General features: G+C 45.6%; 1 protein-coding gene and 2 non-coding genes across 5 annotated transcripts; 1 reads left to right on the top strand and 2 right to left on the bottom strand.

The window, feature by feature from the left end:
- Positions 1–1,019: 1,019 nt before the first annotated feature.
- Positions 1,020–1,183, bottom strand: LOC120041813. The gene has a single exon (XR_005475949.1). It is a non-coding gene; the product is annotated as a U1 spliceosomal RNA (small nuclear RNA).
- A 3,097-nt stretch (positions 1,184–4,280) lies between these two features.
- On the bottom strand, positions 4,281–4,444 carry LOC120041814. Its single transcript, XR_005475950.1, has one exon. It is a non-coding gene; the product is annotated as a U1 spliceosomal RNA (small nuclear RNA).
- Positions 4,445–6,136: 1,692 nt separating this feature from the next.
- LOC120041804 (OCIA domain-containing protein 1-like) lies at positions 6,137–14,147 on the top strand. Of its 3 annotated transcripts, none has more exons than XM_038986671.1 (9): positions 6,137–6,379; positions 6,620–6,704; positions 6,857–6,910; positions 7,118–7,165; positions 7,431–7,557; positions 7,633–7,720; positions 11,281–11,374; positions 12,995–13,159; positions 13,877–14,147. In XM_038986671.1, the coding sequence occupies exons 1-9, from the start codon at positions 6,329–6,331 to the stop codon at positions 13,915–13,917; spliced, it is 753 nt and encodes a 250-aa protein (XP_038842599.1). In that variant the 5' UTR covers positions 6,137–6,328; the 3' UTR covers positions 13,918–14,147. The 3 variants fall into 3 exon arrangements, with proteins under 3 accessions (XP_038842599.1, XP_038842600.1, XP_038842601.1); XM_038986672.1 differs by having other exon boundaries at positions 13,880–14,147; XM_038986673.1 differs by lacking the exons at positions 12,995–13,159; positions 13,877–14,147 and adding an exon at positions 12,827–12,949.
- Positions 14,148–17,340: the final 3,193 nt, after the last annotated feature.

Raw genomic sequence — 17,340 nt, forward strand, 5'->3', positions numbered from 1 at the left:
ACAACAGAATCCATCTTATTTGGATCCAGAGTAAATGTGCAGGCTCCCCTGGATAACTCAGTGGTTACACCAAAAACCTCTGTCAGCTGTCTTGGGTGTGAACTGGATAGGTACCTGACTGCTGAGAATATGAATAAATCCATCTATATCACCGAGGCTCATTAACTTTGTATAGTCAATACAACTCTCATTTCTCGACTGTGAAGTGGCTGATGACGCCATCGCCCCACCTTAAGGATCACTTAGGTAGAAAGATTTATTTGACAATTTAAAACACAATACAACCACACTTACAATGACACAAAAATAAGTTTGAAAACGAAATGAGAGTTGGATACAATATACAAAGTTGATGAGCCTCGGTGATATAGACCGGTTCCGTTTCAGACGATATGAAATCAAAGCAGACCAAGTTTACGTTCTAAATCTGTATTCTGGACATTTCAACTTCAGGGACACGTTCAAAGCTAATGTGATTATCCAAGTCATTCAATCAATTTCCTCCCTCTTAATGTTGATCATTATGTTACAATGAGCAGTAATCTATTGGTGTCAATAAATATTGCAAATCAGTTAAGAACAAATTCTTATTTACAATGACTGCCTACCCCGGACGAAGCTGGGCCAATTGTGCGCCGCCCTATGGGACTCCCAATCACGGCCGGATGTGATACAGCCTTTTTATTGTGGGTTTAAATGACAAACTGTCCAATAAATGACTTAATTATCTTGCAAATACAACCTCAATCCAGATGACTTTTTCCTTGACATAATCAGGACATGACAGGCATAATCACCAGTGGTACAATAACAGATCACACACATTGGGGTTTTCAGAAGACAAAAAGTATCTCTGAGGCCTTAGTTGGCTTTTAAATAGATCCTATATTCTAAAACCATTCATCTGATAAGTAAGAAAATGGAAATGTTGATAAATCTCCTTCTGAATACGAAACTCATCAGAACTCACATGACGTAACAACTTTCAACACCTCATAGATTATTTTTAACATGAAGATCAGGGGAGAGCGCGAACGCAGTCCCCCACTACCATAAATTATGCAATCGAGATTTCCACATTTGAGAAATTCGCAGGGGTCAGCACAGCCGGAGTGCAATGGCTGAGCCTCGCCCTGGGTGAACCGCCTTCTTGATCACGGTGTCTCCCTTGCCAGGTAAGTATGAGTTGTACACGTTGGTAGAGGGAGACTCATTCCAGGACAAAGGTGTTTGACTCACGGTTAGCACTTCTACTACTGATAATATCACATCATATCGACCAGGGTTTAATGACGTTTACGAATACGGTTGAGGACAAAGCGGTGGAAAAGCGATGCACTTTGTTTTACTATATTATATCACGGTCCGACTGTTCTCCCATCATGCAACACGGTAGAAATTCTATATAAATTGATTTTGTTGTCTAAATGTCCGTCTGATTACACACAAGTAGGCGATGTGCCAAAATGCTGAAAATACGTTCGTGCACACACAGCCAACCGAATAACACCAACTATTTCTGGTGTTTTGTAGCGTTCCAGACATTGTAGGAATAGTTTCTTCACGCTTGTTTTCTGCTCTCCGTAACATGTAATTCCACCATCGACCACAGGGTGGCGTACGATCCCCAGACATGGAGGAGAAACAGTCGCCTACTACGTCATCAACAACAAGACACAGTAGTAGCTACTAGGGGCGTGCTGACATGGACATACTCGTATTTGTAATTTATCATAGTAGCAGGCTGCAGAACTCTAAATGATAACACTATGATCAGACCAGAAACATGCCAGGAAAAGAGAGAGGATGAAATGATGAAGCCAGCGGAGGATGAAATCCAGCTTCACTCTATCCAATCAGAGCAGCAGGATCAACCTACTGCCCTTCTCTTTACAGACACGGAAACTAGCCAGGTGATTTATTTAGATCACGCACATGACAGAGATTCTTGCTGGCACCCGAAAAAAAATGTGTTTATTCCGATCACGGATTATTACAAAAAAGACTTGGATCATAATCGTTTCCAGAAAATTGCCCATATCAGTTACGATCCTCGTTTTGTCTGACTACTCCACACACCTCTAGTAGCTACAGTAACAGAGACGTTAATAATGAACACATTGTTCTATCTATGGTAATAGGACGGGGGAGAAACGTTTTTCTTAACAGTAAGTGTTACACGTATTGATGCATACGACATGCACCTACTGAAATCACAGTCAAAAATAGCTTGACTGAGTGGTTGTTTTGGCCTCCATAGCTGAGTTTTTATTTAATTATCTTTATTTAACCTTTATTTAACTAGGCAAGTCCGATTTATTTAACTAGGCAACAAATTATTATTTACAATGACGGCCTACACCGGCTAAACCTGGACAACGCTGGGCCAAGTGAATAGGCTACTACAATTTATAGTTTGTCTACTTTTCAGACAGGTGATCTATTAGGAATTATAAACTGGGTGGTTTGAACCCTGAATGCAGATTGACAAAAACAAATATTTTTAGTTTTCTAATTTAGTTGGTAACCAGTTTCTAATAGCCATAATGCCCCCCTGGGGTTTGTGGTATATGGCCAATGCTAGAGTGACCCCTATCCACAAGAAGGGCAGCAAAACAGACCTGTATCTATTTTGAGTGTTCAGTCTAAGGTGCTGGAAAAAGTCATTTATGAATAGATGGATGAATATACTGACAAGAATACTGTTATCAGAACTACAGTCTGGTTTTTAGAAAGACCCACTCCACTGACATCTCTGTTTTGACTGACTTCATCAGGAAATAAATGGACCAGGGAAATGTCTGTGGAATGGTTGACCAGGGAAATGTCTGTGGCATGGTAATGGTTGACCAGGGAAATGTCTGTGGAATGGTTGACCAGGGAAATGTCTGTGGAACTGTAATGGTTGACCAGGGAAATGTCTGTGGAACTGTAATGGTTGACCAGGGAAATGTCTGTGGAATGGTTGACCAGGGAAATGTCTGTGGAACTGTAATGGTTGACCAGGGAAATGTCTGTGGAACTGTAATGGTTGACCAGGGAAATGTCTGTGGAATGGTTGACCAGGGAAATGTCTGTGGAACTGTAATGGTTGACCAGGGAAATGTCTGTGGAACTGTAATGGTTGACCAGGGAAATGTCTGTGGAATGGTTGACCAGGGAAATGTCTGTTGTCATGGTAATGGTTGACCAGGGTAATATCTGTTGTCATGGTAATGGTTGACCAGGGAAATGTCTGTTGTCATGGATCTGCATCTTGGAACAACAGAATCCATCTTATTTGGATCCAGAGTAAATGTGCAGGCTCCCCTGGATAACTCAGTGGTTACACCAAAAACCTCTGTCAGCTGTCTTGGGTGTGAACTGGATAGGTACCTGACTGCTGAGAATATGAATAAATCCATCTATATCACCGAGGCTCATTAACTTTGTATAGTCAATACAACTCTCATTTCTCGACTGTGAAGTGGCTGATGACGCCATCGCCCCACCTTAAGGATCACTTAGGTAGAAAGATTTATTTGACAATTTAAAACACAATACAACCACACTTACAATGACACAAAAATAAGTTTGAAAACGAAATGAGAGTTGGATACAATATACAAAGTTGATGAGCCTCGGTGATATAGACCGGTTCCGTTTCAGACGATATGAAATCAAAGCAGACCAAGTTTACGTTCTAAATCTGTATTCTGGACATTTCAACTTCAGGGACACGTTCAAAGCTAATGTGATTATCCAAGTCATTCAATCAATTTCCTCCCTCTTAATGTTGATCATTATGTTACAATGAGCAGTAATCTATTGTTGTCAATAAATATTGCAAATCAGTTAAGAACAAATTCTTATTTACAATGACTGCCTACCCCGGACGAAGCTGGGCCAATTGTGCGCCGCCCTATGGGACTCCCAATCACGGCCGGATGTGATACAGCCTTTTTATTGTGGGTTTAAATGACAAACTGTCCAATAAATGACTTAATTATCTTGCAAATACAACCTCAATCCAGATGACTTTTTCCTTGACATAATCAGGACATGACAGGCATAATCACCAGTGGTACAATAACAGATCACACACATTGGGGTTTTCAGAAGACAAAAAGTATCTCTGAGGCCTTAGTTGGCTTTTAAATAGATCCTATATTCTAAAACCATTCATCTGATAAGTAAGAAAATGGAAATGTTGATAAATCTCCTTCTGAATACGAAACTCATCAGAACTCACATGACGTAACAACTTTCAACACCTCATAGATTATTTTTAACATGAAGATCAGGGGAGAGCGCGAACGCAGTCCCCCACTACCATAAATTATGCAATCGAGATTTCCACATTTGAGAAATTCGCAGGGGTCAGCACAGCCGGAGTGCAATGGCTGAGCCTCGCCCTGGGTGAACCGCCTTCTTGATCACGGTGTCTCCCTTGCCAGGTAAGTATGAGTTGTACACGTTGGTAGAGGGGGTCTGACTCCAGGACAAAGGTGTTTGACTCACGGTTAGCACTTCTACTACTGATAATATCACATCATATCGACCAGGGTTTAATGACGTTTACGAATACGGTTGAGGACAAAGCGGTGGAAAAGCGATGCACTTTGTTTTACTATATTATATCACGGTCCGACTTTTTTCCCATCATGCAACACGGTAGAAATTCTATATAAATTGATTTTGTTGTCTAAATGTCCGTCTGATTACACACAAGTAGACGATGTACCAAAATGCTGAAATCACGTTCGTGCACACACAGCCAACCGAATGACACCAACTATTTCTGGTATTTTGTAGCGTTCCAGACATTGTAGGAATAGTTTCATCACGCTTGTTTTCTGCTCTCAGTAAAATATGATTCCACCATCGACCACAGGGAAGCAACGACCCTCAGACATGGAGGAGAAACAGTCGCCTACTACTTCATCATCAACAAGACACTAGTAGTAACTAGGGGTGTTTTTTCTAATTTAACCTTTATTTAACCAGGTAGGCCAGTTGGGAACAAGTTTTCATTTACAACTGTGACCTGGCCAAGATAAAGCAAAGCAGTGCAACACAAACAACAACACAGAGTTACACATAAACAAACGTACACTCAATAACACAATATAAAATAAGAATCGAAAGATCTATGTACAGTGACATGGTCATACTCGTATTTGTAATTGTATCTGTAAATTGACAGGATGATACTTGTCACGGCTCCTCCTCTGCAGCGCAGGGATGGTTCCTCCTGCAGGCAGAGGGGTCGTTAGTGATTGGAGTCACCTGGGCTCTAAGTATTTAAACTGTCACTAATCACCTCTCTCTCTCTCTCTCTCTCCTCCTCCAGGTATGCTCATGATTTGGTTGTTCCTTTGTAGTTTTGCATAGTTTTCACTCAGTCATGTTCACACACACATATTCACGCATCCATGCACTTTACATACACCTTACATTATGATACTTCCACACCTCATTCCTTTTTCTTAGTTTAAGTTAATAGTTTGTTGTAGAATAAAGAACCTTTTTAAATTGGCCTATACCTGTTGTTCGTGTCCCCTCATTTTTGTCACAGGCTATGAGCCAGCTTGTGACATACTCGTGATCGGGGTTAAACTGACGTGTTTTAATATGCCTAAATACATGTTGGCAAAATACCTCACTTCACATTCTCACTGAAACCCCCCCCCCCCCCCCCTGTAGATTAGGAGCAGGCGCTGAGGTGTGTGTTTGTGTGTGTGGGCAGCTACATTTTCTATCAATCAATCAGAATACGCATTAGCGTTTCATATTTGTTCCCTACCCTTGCCCGCTTGTGAGATATAATGCACATTGATCGCAAACGTCCTCGTCATGTGATTTGTATCATAGCAACAATCTAAATGATAAGTTTGACGTCAAAAACATGCGAGGAAAAGTGACCTCGCAAATTGTGTCGTGCATAAGAACAGCCACTAGCCGTGGTATATTGGCCATATACCACACCCCTTGGGGTTAATTCGATAAATGGATTTAGGGGAAAAAAAGAGCTAGAATACATTTCCTCGTGTAATGTTGTTGCTCTATGAATGCGATATTACTGCTAAGAAAAACATTTAAAATAAAAGTTATCGTCAAACTTCCCGTGCCATGGCTACTACTACTTCCGGGTCAGCTTCGCTCCATGCAATGACATTGTGACCAAATATTTACGAAATCAATACGGGGAGTGTGTCTGTGCACGTTTTTGCTATACATGCTATGAATTTGTACCCGTCATTTACGAAATCTATACGGGGAGTGTGTCTGTGCAAGTTGTTGCTATACATGCTCTGAAAGACAAAGTTGACCGACACAGTTTTACAATATGACACCAATGTCTACGGGATTCACTGAAGAGCGACAGGGCAAAGCACAGGTAAACCCATAACAGTAAACTGCTACAGTAACTAAGATACTGTACCCTAGCTAGCCTCATCTGTCACTTGGTCAGTTAGCATGCTTACTGCTACTAGCAAGCTGGAGGCTAGCTAGCTAACGTTTTCTATCCACTCGAATTCTTGACAAAAAAAATAACAAACCGGTTACTTCAATGGATATGTATTGATAAAATCAATGGAGGTTAGTTGTGTGTGTGTGTGTGTGTGTATATATATAGAGTCCTGTAGGAATGGATTACATCCCCACAGAAGATGAGAGGAGAGTCTTCAGAGAATGCAACCAGGAGAGCTTCTGGTACAGATGTAAGTTACCATGACTAACAAAATAGCAATAGATTTTTACAGGAGTCTATATTTTACAGGAGTCAGGTTCATGCTCTATATATCATTCCTTCTATGTACAGGTATTGGTGCACATGTGATTCTAACCTTGTTTCTCCCCTCCCTTCCTACAGCCGTGCCCTTCTCAGTGGTCAGCATGCTTGTCACTCAAGGCCTCATCCATAGAGGTAGGCCCGCCTCCCATTTCCATCATCACTATATCTCAGTGTACATGTATGATCTAGGAGCGTATCCAAGGGAGCATCTCAATACTCTGATATAGAATAGTAGCTTCCACTTAGTAGCTTCCACTCCACTGACTCTCCTGTCTTCCTTCCTGTCTTAACCCTGGTGACATCAAGACTGACTCTCCTGTGTTCCTTCCTGTGTTCTAGGAGTTCTGACGTTGTCATCCAGGTTTGGATCTCTCCCTAAAGTGGCCTGTGAGTTCACCGAATACAGATGTTTGTGTAGAAAGTGTGTGTTTGTGTACAGACGTGTGTTTGTGTATAAAGTGTGTTTGTGTACAGACGTGTGCTTTTGTATAAAGTGTGTTTGTGCACAGACGTGTGCTTTTGTATAAAGTGTGTTTGTGTATAAAGTGTGTTTGTGTACAGACATGTGTTTGTGTACAGACATGTGTTTGTGTATAAAGTGTGTGCGCATTGTTATTATGAGAATGTAATACAGGTGTGTGTGTGTGTCCAGTTGCGGGGCTGTGTGGCTACCTGGCAGGGAAGATATCGTACATGAAGCATTGTCAGGAGAAGTTCAAGAGGCTGGAGCAGTCCCCTCTGGGAGAAGCACTGAGACAGAAGACCAGACCCAACGCACAGTCAGTAACACACATATACATACATACATTCGATCACTCACTCTCTCTTTCACACACTCTCTTCTTCTCTCTCAGGTCGTCTCAGGGCCCCCAGTCAGAGATGAGTGACCCCGACCAGGTGACCTTTGACCCCATGTTCCAGGCCTCTGACCCCCAGAGCCAGGTACACACACGTTTAAATACTTTCTTTGAATCTACCCATCAAATGTACATAGAAAATGGAACCAAACTTTTCAAATGTCCCTGTATACATGGCAACCAACAGTACAGGAAGCACCTCCTTCTCCAAACAGCTAGGCTGCCCACGACAGCTGAAACAGAGCAGAACCTAGCCTACTGCTCTGCCATAGTTATCGTCACCTCGCCTCGCCTGTTCTTTCTTTCCCCCCCTGTTCTCCCTGGGCCCCCCCCTGTTCTCCCTGGGCCCCCCCTGTTCTCCCTGGGCTCTCCCTGGGCCCCCCCCCCGGTTCTCTCTGCCCCCCCCTGTTCTCTCTGCCCCCCCCTGTTCTCTCTGGGGCCCCCCCTGTTTTCTCTGGGGCCCCCCCTGTTTTCTCTGGGCCTCCCCTGTTCTCCCTGGGCCCCCCCTGTTCTCCCTGGGCCCCCTGTTTTCTCTGGCCCCCCTGTTCTCCCTAGCCCCCCTGTTCTCCCTGGCCCCCCCCTGTTCTCCCTGGCCCCCCCTGTTCTCCCTGGGCCCCCCCTGTTCTCCCTGGGCCCCCCCTGTTCTCTCTGCCCCCCCCCCCCCTTGTTCTCTCTGGGCCCCCCTGTTCTCTCTGGCCCCCCCCCTGTTTTCTCTGGCCCCCCCTGTTTTCTCTGCCCCCCCCTGTTCTCTCTGGCCCCCCCCCTGTTTTCTCTGGCCCCCCCTGTTTTCTCTGCCCCCCCCTGTTCTCCCTGGGCCCCCCCTGTTCTCCCTGGCCCCCCCCTGTTCTCCCTGGGCCCCCCCTGTTCTCTCTGGCCCCCCCTGTTCTCTCTGGCCCCCCCCTGTTTTCTCTGGCCCCCCCTGTTTTCTCTGGCCCCCCCTGTTCTCTGGCCCCCCCTGTTCTCTGGCCCCCCCTGTTCTCTCTGCCCCCCCCTGTTTTCTCTGGCCCCCCCTGTTTTCTCTGGCCCCCCCTGTTTTCTCTGGCCCCCCCTGTTTTCTCTGGCCCCCCCTGTTTTCTCTGGCCCCCCCTGTTTTCTCTGGCCCCCCCTGTTTTCTCTGGCCCCCCCTGTTCTCCCTGGCCCCCCCTGTTCTCCCTGGCCCCCCCTGTTCTCCCTGGCCCCCCCTGTTCTCTCTGGCCCCCCCTGTTCTCTCTGGCCCCCCCTGTTCTCCCTGGCCCCCCCTGTTCTCCCTGGCCCCCCCTGTTCTCTCTGGCCCCCCCTGTTCTCTCTGGTCCCCCCTGTTCTCCCTGGCCCCCCCTGTTCTCCCTGGCTCTCCCTGGCCCCCCCTGTTCTCTCTGGCTCTCCCTGGCCCCCCCTGTTCTCTCTGGCTCTCCCTGGCCCCCCCTGTTCTCTCTGGCCCCCCCTGTTCTCTCTGGCCCCCCCTGTTCTCCCTGGCCCCCCCTGTTCTCCCTGGCCCCCCCTGTTCTCCCTGGCCCCCCCTGTTCTCCCTGGCCCCCCCTGTTCTCTCTGGTCCCCCCTGTTCTCTCTGGTCCCCCCTGTTCTCTCTGGTCCCCCCTGTTCTCCCTGGCCCCCCCTGTTCTCCCTGGCCCCCCCTGTTCTCCCTGGCTCTCCCTGGCCCCCCCTGTTCTCTCTGGCTCTCTCTGGCCCCCCCTGTTCTCTCTGGTCCCCCCTGTTCTCTCTGGTCCCCCCTGTTCTCCCTGGCCCCCCCTGTTCTCCCTGGCCCCCCCTGTTCTCCCTGGCCCCCCCTGTTCTCTCTGGCTCTCCCTGGCCCCCCCTGTTCTCCCTGGCCCCCCCTGTTCTCCCTGGTCCCCCCTGTTCTCTCTGGTCCCCCCTGTTCTCCCTGGCCCCCCCTGTTCTCTCTGGCTCTCCCTGGCCCCCCCTGTTCTCTCTGGCCCCCCCTGTTCTCTCTGGTCCCCCCCTGTTCTCTCTGGTCCCCCCTGTTCTCTCTGGTCCCCCCTGTTCTCCCTGGCCCCCCCTGTTCTCCCTGGCCCCCCCTGTTCTCTCTGGCTCTCCCTGGCCCCCCCTGTTCTCTCTGGCTCTCCCTGGTCCCCCCTGTTCTCTCTGGCCAGTAACCAGCAGGTAGCCTAGTGGTTAGAGCGTTGTGCCAGTAACCAGCAGGTAGCCTAGTGGTTAGAGCGTTGTGCCAGTAACCAGCAGGTAGCCTAGTGGTTAGAGCGTTGGGCCAGTAACCAGCAGGTAGCCTAGTGGTTAGAGTGTTGGGTCAGTAACCGAAAGCTGACAAGGTAAAAATCTCTGTCGTTCTGCCTGAACAAGGCAGTTAACCCACTGTTCCTAGGCCGTCGTTGTAAATAAGAGTTTGTTCTTTACTGACTTGCTTAGTTGTATAAAAGTTAAGTAAATAAATGTTTAATGTGTGCTGTTGGTGAGACTACCGGTCTGACCTCGCAGGCTATCAGGTCAACAAGGAGGTCACGTCTAGCAATGTACAAAATCCTTGTATGAACAGCAACCATTCACAACATGGGCAATTTTCCCTCATGTAGAATATAAAATGGGTCATGGTTCGCAGGGTAGCAGAGTGCTAGATTATATTTTGTTGGTAGAACTTGCAGCTTCGCCTTAACAGTAAAAGTGAGGATGTCCTTGCCAACGGCAGCATTCTGGGACATGGAATGAGAGACAGTGGTCAGCACAGTCCAGAGTAGTGAGTTCCCCCTGCAGCCTCAGTCTAGTGTTGTAGTAGCTGGGAGACAGTGGTCAGCACAGTCCAGAGCAGTGAGTTTCCCCCTGCAGCCTCAGTCTAGTGTTGTAGTAGCTGGGAGACAGTGGTCAGGACAGTCCAGGGCAGTGAGTTCCCCCCTGCAGCCTCAGTCTAGTGTTGTAGTAGCTGGGAGACAGTGGTCAACACAGTCCAGAGCAGTGAGTTCCCCCTGCAGACTCAGTCTAGTGTTGTAGTAGCTGGGAGACAGTGGTCAACACAGTCCAGAGCAGTGAGTTCCCCCTGCAGCCTCAGGCCAGTGTTGTAGTAGCTGGGAGACAGAGTGGTCAACACAGTCCAGAGCAGTGAGTTCCCCCTGCAGCCTCAGGCCAGTCTAGTGTTGTAGTAGCTGGGAGACAGAGTGGTCAACACAGTCCAGGGCAGTGAGTTCCCCCTGCAGCCTCAGTCTAGTGTTGTAGTAGCTGGGAGACAGTGGTCAACACAGTCCAGAGCAGTGAGTTCCCCCTGCAGCCTCAGGCCAGTCTAGTGTTGTAGTAGCTGGGAGACAGTGGTCAGCACAGTCCAGAGCAGTGAGTTCCCCCTGCAGACTCAGTCTAGTGTTGTAGTAGCTGGGAGACAGTGGTCAGCACAGTCCAGAGCAGTGAGTTCCCCCTGCAGACTCAGTCTAGTGTTGTAGTAGCTGGGAGACAGAGTGGTCAACACAGTCCAGATAAGTGAGTTCCCCCTGCAGCCTCAGTCTAGTGTTGTAGTAGCTGCTCCGTCTGATACCGAGGAGTGTTGTCCTGGATGTAGGATGAGCTTCTACAACAACACTGCAGTCTGCCACAGCTGCATCCGAGGCGGTCGCTGGCTCAGTTTGCATATCAGTCCGTTGTCCACCCGATCTCCATTCATTTCCAACACCATGTGTTCTGTGTAAGTGTTGCCGTTTTGATTCTGTGTGTCAGGTCCCACCCCACGCCAGAGACTATGGATACAGTGACGCCCCCACCGCAGCACAGACCAGCCGCACCGCTGCAGACGTCGACTACAACATGCCAGGTAACCGTGGCAGCAAGTAGTAACCTAACTACGGCGTTAACCATGACAACCCTCCAACGGTATCCTCCTAGTTAACGGCCTGATTTAACCTCAGTCTGACCCCCCCCCCTCCACCTCTCCTCCTGCAGCCCAACCTCTGATCTCTAACCTCTAACCTGTATTTCTTGGATGTCTGTCCCCTGCAGCCCAGGGTCGTTTTCACTAGGAACCGAGCGGAAGGGTGCAGGGTGAAGTTGCCCTTAGACACTGATCTTAGGTCAGTTGCATCCCCCCCCCCCCCCCCCCCCCCCCTCTAGTGGTTAAAGTTACCATTGGGGGGAGGGGAAGCTGATCCTAGATCTGCACCATAGACTTAGTTAGATGACATCATTTGTCATCTGTCCCATTGTGGCGTCTGAGGGCACTAGCAGCACCATTAAGGCCATCTCTAGGTTGAAGTAGTCCATCTTCTACTATTTAACCAACTGAAAGGGCGCATACTGCCCCCTGGAGGGTGTTGTCGGAACAGGTATAAAGCCCAAGGTAGATGATTTACTGCCCCCTGGAGTTATGGAATGTTTTTTCACAAGTAGATCATTCATTGGCTGATCCCTCCTGATGACCTGGATGGAATGGTGTCATCTTTCCTTTAACTAACCCACAGGAAGTCCCACTCAGTTGACTACTTTAGAATGGTGGAAGTCCTCAATGACAATGTTCATGTTAAAACAAGTTATTTCCAAGTAGATATCTATCTACGCTGAATACATTTTTTAAAATAAAAAACACAACATGCAACAATTTCTAAGTTACAGTTCGTATAAGGAAATCAGTCAATTGATATGAATTAATTAAGCCCTAATCTATGGATTTCACAGGACTGGGAATACAGATAACTTTAAAAAATACATTTAAAAAAAGTAGGGGCTTGGATCAGAAAACCACTCACTATCTGGTGTGACCACCATTTGCCTCTTCAATGGCTGTGCAAAGTTGCTGGAAATTGGCGGGAACTGCAACACACTGTCGTACACGGTCTTTCCAGAGCATTCTAAACATGCTCAATGTCTGTGGTACGCAGGTCATGGAACTGGGACATGTTCAGCTTCCAAGAATTGTTTACAGATCTTTGTGCCATGGGGCAGTTCATTATCATGCTGAAACATGAGGTTATGGCGGTGGATGAATAGCACGACAACGGGCCTCAGGATCTCGTCACTGGCCTCAGGATCTCATCACGGTCCTCAGGATCTCATCACGGTATCTCTGTGCATTCAGATTGCTATCCATAAAATGCAATTGTGCAAACTGGGATGGGCCTACCTGAATTTGTCAAATTAAAAGTGCTCGTGTTCTTTTTCCTGACCCGTCACCTCTGACCCCTGAAACCCAGTTGTTCCAATATGACAAAGAGCCCAGGAGGAAGCCAATCATGTACGAGGACTTCTAACCTTTAACCTCTAACCCCTCCAGCCCAGTCGTTCCTGGATGACGAGGAGCCCAGGAGTAAGCCCATCATGTACGAGGACTTTACCCTCTAACCTCTGCCCCCTCCAGCCCAGTCGTTCCTGGATGACGAGGAGCCCAGGAGTAAGCCCATCATGTACGAGGACTTTACCCTCTAACCTCTGCCCCCTCCAGCCCAGTCGTTCCTGGATGACGAGGAGCCCAGGAGTAAGCCCATCATGTACGAGGATCTAAGGAACAAGAACCGAGAAACCTATGAGGTCACGCTTACCCAGAAGGCTGAGACGCTGCTTAAACCAGAGTCTGACCGGCCAGGGAGGACCGCCCCCAAGAAGGACGGTGAGTCAGTGGATGTGTCCCAAATGGCACCCCTATATAGCGCACTACTTTAGACCAGAGCCCTATGGTACCCTATTCCCTATATAGTGCACTACTTTAGACCAGAGCCCTATGGTACCCTATTCCCTATATAGTGCACTACTTTAGACCATAACCTATAGGCTTCTGTGTGCCATTTGTTCTGATCCTTGTCTTATGTGCGAGAATAGAATGTTTCCTAGTATGTGTATTATAATTAAGCAATACGGCCAGGGGGGGTGTGGTATATGGCCAATATACCACAGCTACCAATATACCACAGCTAAGGGCTGTTCTTAGGCACGATGCGTGCCTGGATACAGCCCTTAGCCGTGGTATATTGGCCATATACCACAAACCACCGAGGTGCCTTATTGCTATTATAGACTAGTTACCAACGTAATTAGAGAAGTACAAATAAGTGGTATGCGGTCTGATATACCACGGCTGTCAGCCAATCAGAATTCAGGGCTCGAACCACCCAGTTTATAATTATCATATTTTAAATGCCAGTATGTCATACTCATTCTGGCTTTTCATCTCGTCTGATTGGCTGCACATTACTGAGAAAGAGAAGTTCAGACCCACTTGTCTGAAAACAGCTGATAATCAAGCCAATAGGGTCATGTTCATTAGGGTGTAACGTTACAGAAATAATAAATGGTGTTTATCATCCCTTCATCCTCTCCTTTCTTTTAGCAGGGAAGAAGAACCTCTACGGAGACAGCTTGGAGGAGTGAGTCTCTCCATCTGTTATCACTGACAGTGCTGATTGGACTACAATACCCACAAACCCCTGTGGTTGCTTTGCTATTATTTACATCTCAATTTATGAATGTATGGGATAACCTCAATTGCATTTCCTTGTGTCCTCAAAACCCATTGGATGAGAAGGGCAGAGGGGCGGCAGGTAGCCTAGTGGTTAAGAGCGTTGGGCCAGTAACCGAAAGGTCGCTGGTTCAAATCCCACGAACAGACTAGGTGAAAAGTCTGTCGACGTGCCCTTGAGCAAGGCATTTGACCCTAATTGCTCCTGTAAGTTGCTCTCGATAAGCGTCTGCTAAATTACTTAAATATATTTTAAAAATTAGGGTCCCCCCCTCCTCCTGCGAGGAATCAAGGAAATCCCATTGTCTTTTGAAAACATGTCAATAAACCCAATTGGTTTTGAAATGTCATGACGTTGCCTTTGTGTGTCTGTCAATCAGAGAATGATAAGAGGCCTCTAGTGGCCAAATGGCCTCTCCACTTCATTGGCTGATACCTCCTGTGTTTTTGCTTTATTGCAGAAAAATCAGTATACATACAAGAAGTATACAAACAGAGAATGATAACATATGCTACAACAAATGACAGCTAATACAAAGACCTTTAAAGATACACACATTGATTTGTTTTAACAGCTTTCTTATTAGAAGAATGGTCTTCATGTACTGCTCGAATTCCTTCTAGAAAACACGGAAGTGTGGTTTGTTATTAGTGAATTTATGTATATGATATTTTGCCATTAGCACAATTTAGATTTGAGGATAAATTGTTTTTCCTTATTACAGTTAAGGAAACCGAGCAGCACATTCTCCCATTAAAAAAACCCAAAAGTCATCAAAAATGAATGTCTTGTCATTTCTTTTCATGTAGACAATGCCATAATAAATGCAAAACTGTTTATGGATGCTCAACACAAAAAGTACAGTTCATGGTAATGTATTTTTTTTTAAATTTCTGCAGGTAATGGTTCACAGAGTCATACTTATGGATCATTCTGAAAGAGACCTCTTTTACCTTGTTAACAAGCAGGTATGTGTGGTAATAACCAGACTTTTCCCCCCAACAGACATTATTGACAAATGTATTCCAGTAAGTTGTGACATAAGGAATGGATTCAAAATATCCCGTTCTGAGGGAGCAAGGAGAAACACATTTTTCCTATTGGAGAGTCAACTGGATTAAATCGGGGGTAGGTCAAGAAGGTGAGATCTGGTTACACCTCTAAACAACATGAGACTTCCAGATGGAATAGCATCAAAGACTATGGCGAAACTCTCTAGACGTGTAAAGGATATTGTAACGAAATAAAAATTCTTCATAATTGAGTAACAATCCTTCTGCATTAAAAAGTTGACTCATCAACAGGATATGATTATTAACCCGTTCTTTAAAAAAGAAAGACTTGTTTCTATACAAAATATCTGTATTGTTCCAAATGAAATACCTTATGCAGGGATATTTTTGTATATATTAACAACCACACTAAGAAAACTTGTCTAAAAAAAGCAGATCATTTTGTAGGAATATTATCAACTGACACCTGGTGACCCTGTAGGAGTCATGTCCAACCGCGTCATCAGGATGGATCAACCAATCGTGAAGAAAATCTACAAACAAAAATGAGATTGCCTCAAATGGTGCTGCCGCAGAAGCAATAATGGCCCAAGATACAAAGATAAGTCCTCTTATCTATATGGTTGCAATCTGCCGACCTAGGGTCAATAAACCAATAAACAGTATGGATTGAAATGTGTCGTTTTATAAATGCACATTTTTATTTAACCTCAACGGGTTCAGTGTCCCTAAACTGGCCCTAATGTGACTAGAATGACGTAATAAGCAACAGCCAACTTTCCAGGATATTGACATGTCTTATATAGGCAGAAAGCTTAAAATCGAGTTAATCCACCTGCAGTGTCCAATTTACAGTAGCTATTACAGTGAAAAAATACCATGCTATTGTTTGAGGAGAACAACAACAAAACACGTATCACGGCAACTGGTTTGATACATTCACCTCTGAAGGTAAATAATGTACTTACATTCAGTAATCTGGCTCTGATTTGTCATCCTGAGGGTCCCAGAGATAAAATGGTTTTGTTTGATAAAATACATTTTTATATTCAAATGTAGGAACTGGGTTCTACAGTTTGAACCCCTGCTGTCTCTGGCCACACAATCACCCCGCTCGGCCATCTAGATGTGTGAAGGTTAGTGTTTTTTCTGTAGAGAAGCTAATTATCCATCATTTATGACATTCCTGGGGGTGTGTAAACTTGATTTTTTATTTATTACCATAGCATTTTGGTATGTTCTCTATAGTTATGTACTTGAAAATGTATCAATTGGCCAATTTGGCACTTTTGAGCAAACTACTGGCAGACCTGATACAAAATATTGTGTAGTAAATGAAACGCTTCACTGGATCAGTCTGAAACTTTGCACACACACTGCTGCCATCTGGTGGCCAAAATCTAAATTACAACTAAACTGTGACTATGGTCTTTCTCTTGGATTTCAAAGATGATGAAAAAAATAGAAACGCTTGTTTTGTTTGTTTTGTATTGTAATGAACCTGGGTTTATAAGCGCGGAAATCGGCTCTGCCGCACGAGCATACTTTTGCGGCACAGTCGATAGCGCACCGGACCTCGGGCTAGAAGGTCGAGGGTTCGAGACCTGCTCCCTGCTGTTTCATTACAGTATTATCTTTTACCAGATCTAATGTGTTATATTCTCCTAGATTAATTTCACACTTCCACAAACTTCAAAGTGTTTCCTTTCAAATGGTATTAAGAATATGCATTTTTTTTTTTTAAACTAGGCAAGTCAGTTAATTAAGAACAAATTATTATTTACAATTAAGGCCTACCCCCCTGGCCAAACCCTCTCCTATCCCGGACGATGCTGGGCCAATAGTGCTTCGCCCTATGGGACTCCCGATCACGGCTGGTTGTGAAACAGCCTGGGAACGAACCAGGGTATGTAGTGACGCCACTAGCACTGCAATGCCTTTGACCGCTGCGCCACTCAGGAAGCCATAAAAGCCACACAGCTCAGTAGCTACAACTAATGGAAACAATTGCTTTCCTATATACGGTTGTTTCATATGATACAGCTTTAGTGCTATGGACAGAAGGAAGAGGTTTAGCTCATGTGTGATCATCATGGTACAAGTAGGCCTAATAATCTCAACTGAATCACATGTCTGTTCTTTACTGCAACCATAAATAAATTACAAATAGCTACATACTTTAACCAAGAACATACGATAGCTAGCTACTGTCGGATAAATATGTTGAGATATTTATATGTAGAATAGAATGCCATTTTGAATACAGAATACTTTCTGTGGAATTCCAGAATCGATGACGAAAGCACGTCTCTCCCCTTCCG

The sequence above is a fragment of the Salvelinus namaycush genome, unplaced genomic scaffold (assembly GCF_016432855.1).
Source record: "Salvelinus namaycush isolate Seneca unplaced genomic scaffold, SaNama_1.0 Scaffold545, whole genome shotgun sequence".
Taxonomy (NCBI): domain Eukaryota; kingdom Metazoa; phylum Chordata; class Actinopteri; order Salmoniformes; family Salmonidae; genus Salvelinus; species Salvelinus namaycush.

Excerpts from the sequence above, each read along its gene's own strand:
- LOC120041804 (XM_038986671.1), top strand. The coding sequence starts at position 6,329 with ATGACACCAATGTCTACGGGATTCACTGAAGAGCGACAGGGCAAAGCA. Across the intron at positions 6,380-6,619 it reads AGCGACAGGGCAAAGCACAG|AGTCCTGTAGGAATGGATTA; the intron begins GTAAACCCATAA and ends GTATATATATAG. Across the intron at positions 6,705-6,856 it reads GGAGAGCTTCTGGTACAGAT|CCGTGCCCTTCTCAGTGGTC; the intron begins GTAAGTTACCAT and ends CCCTTCCTACAG.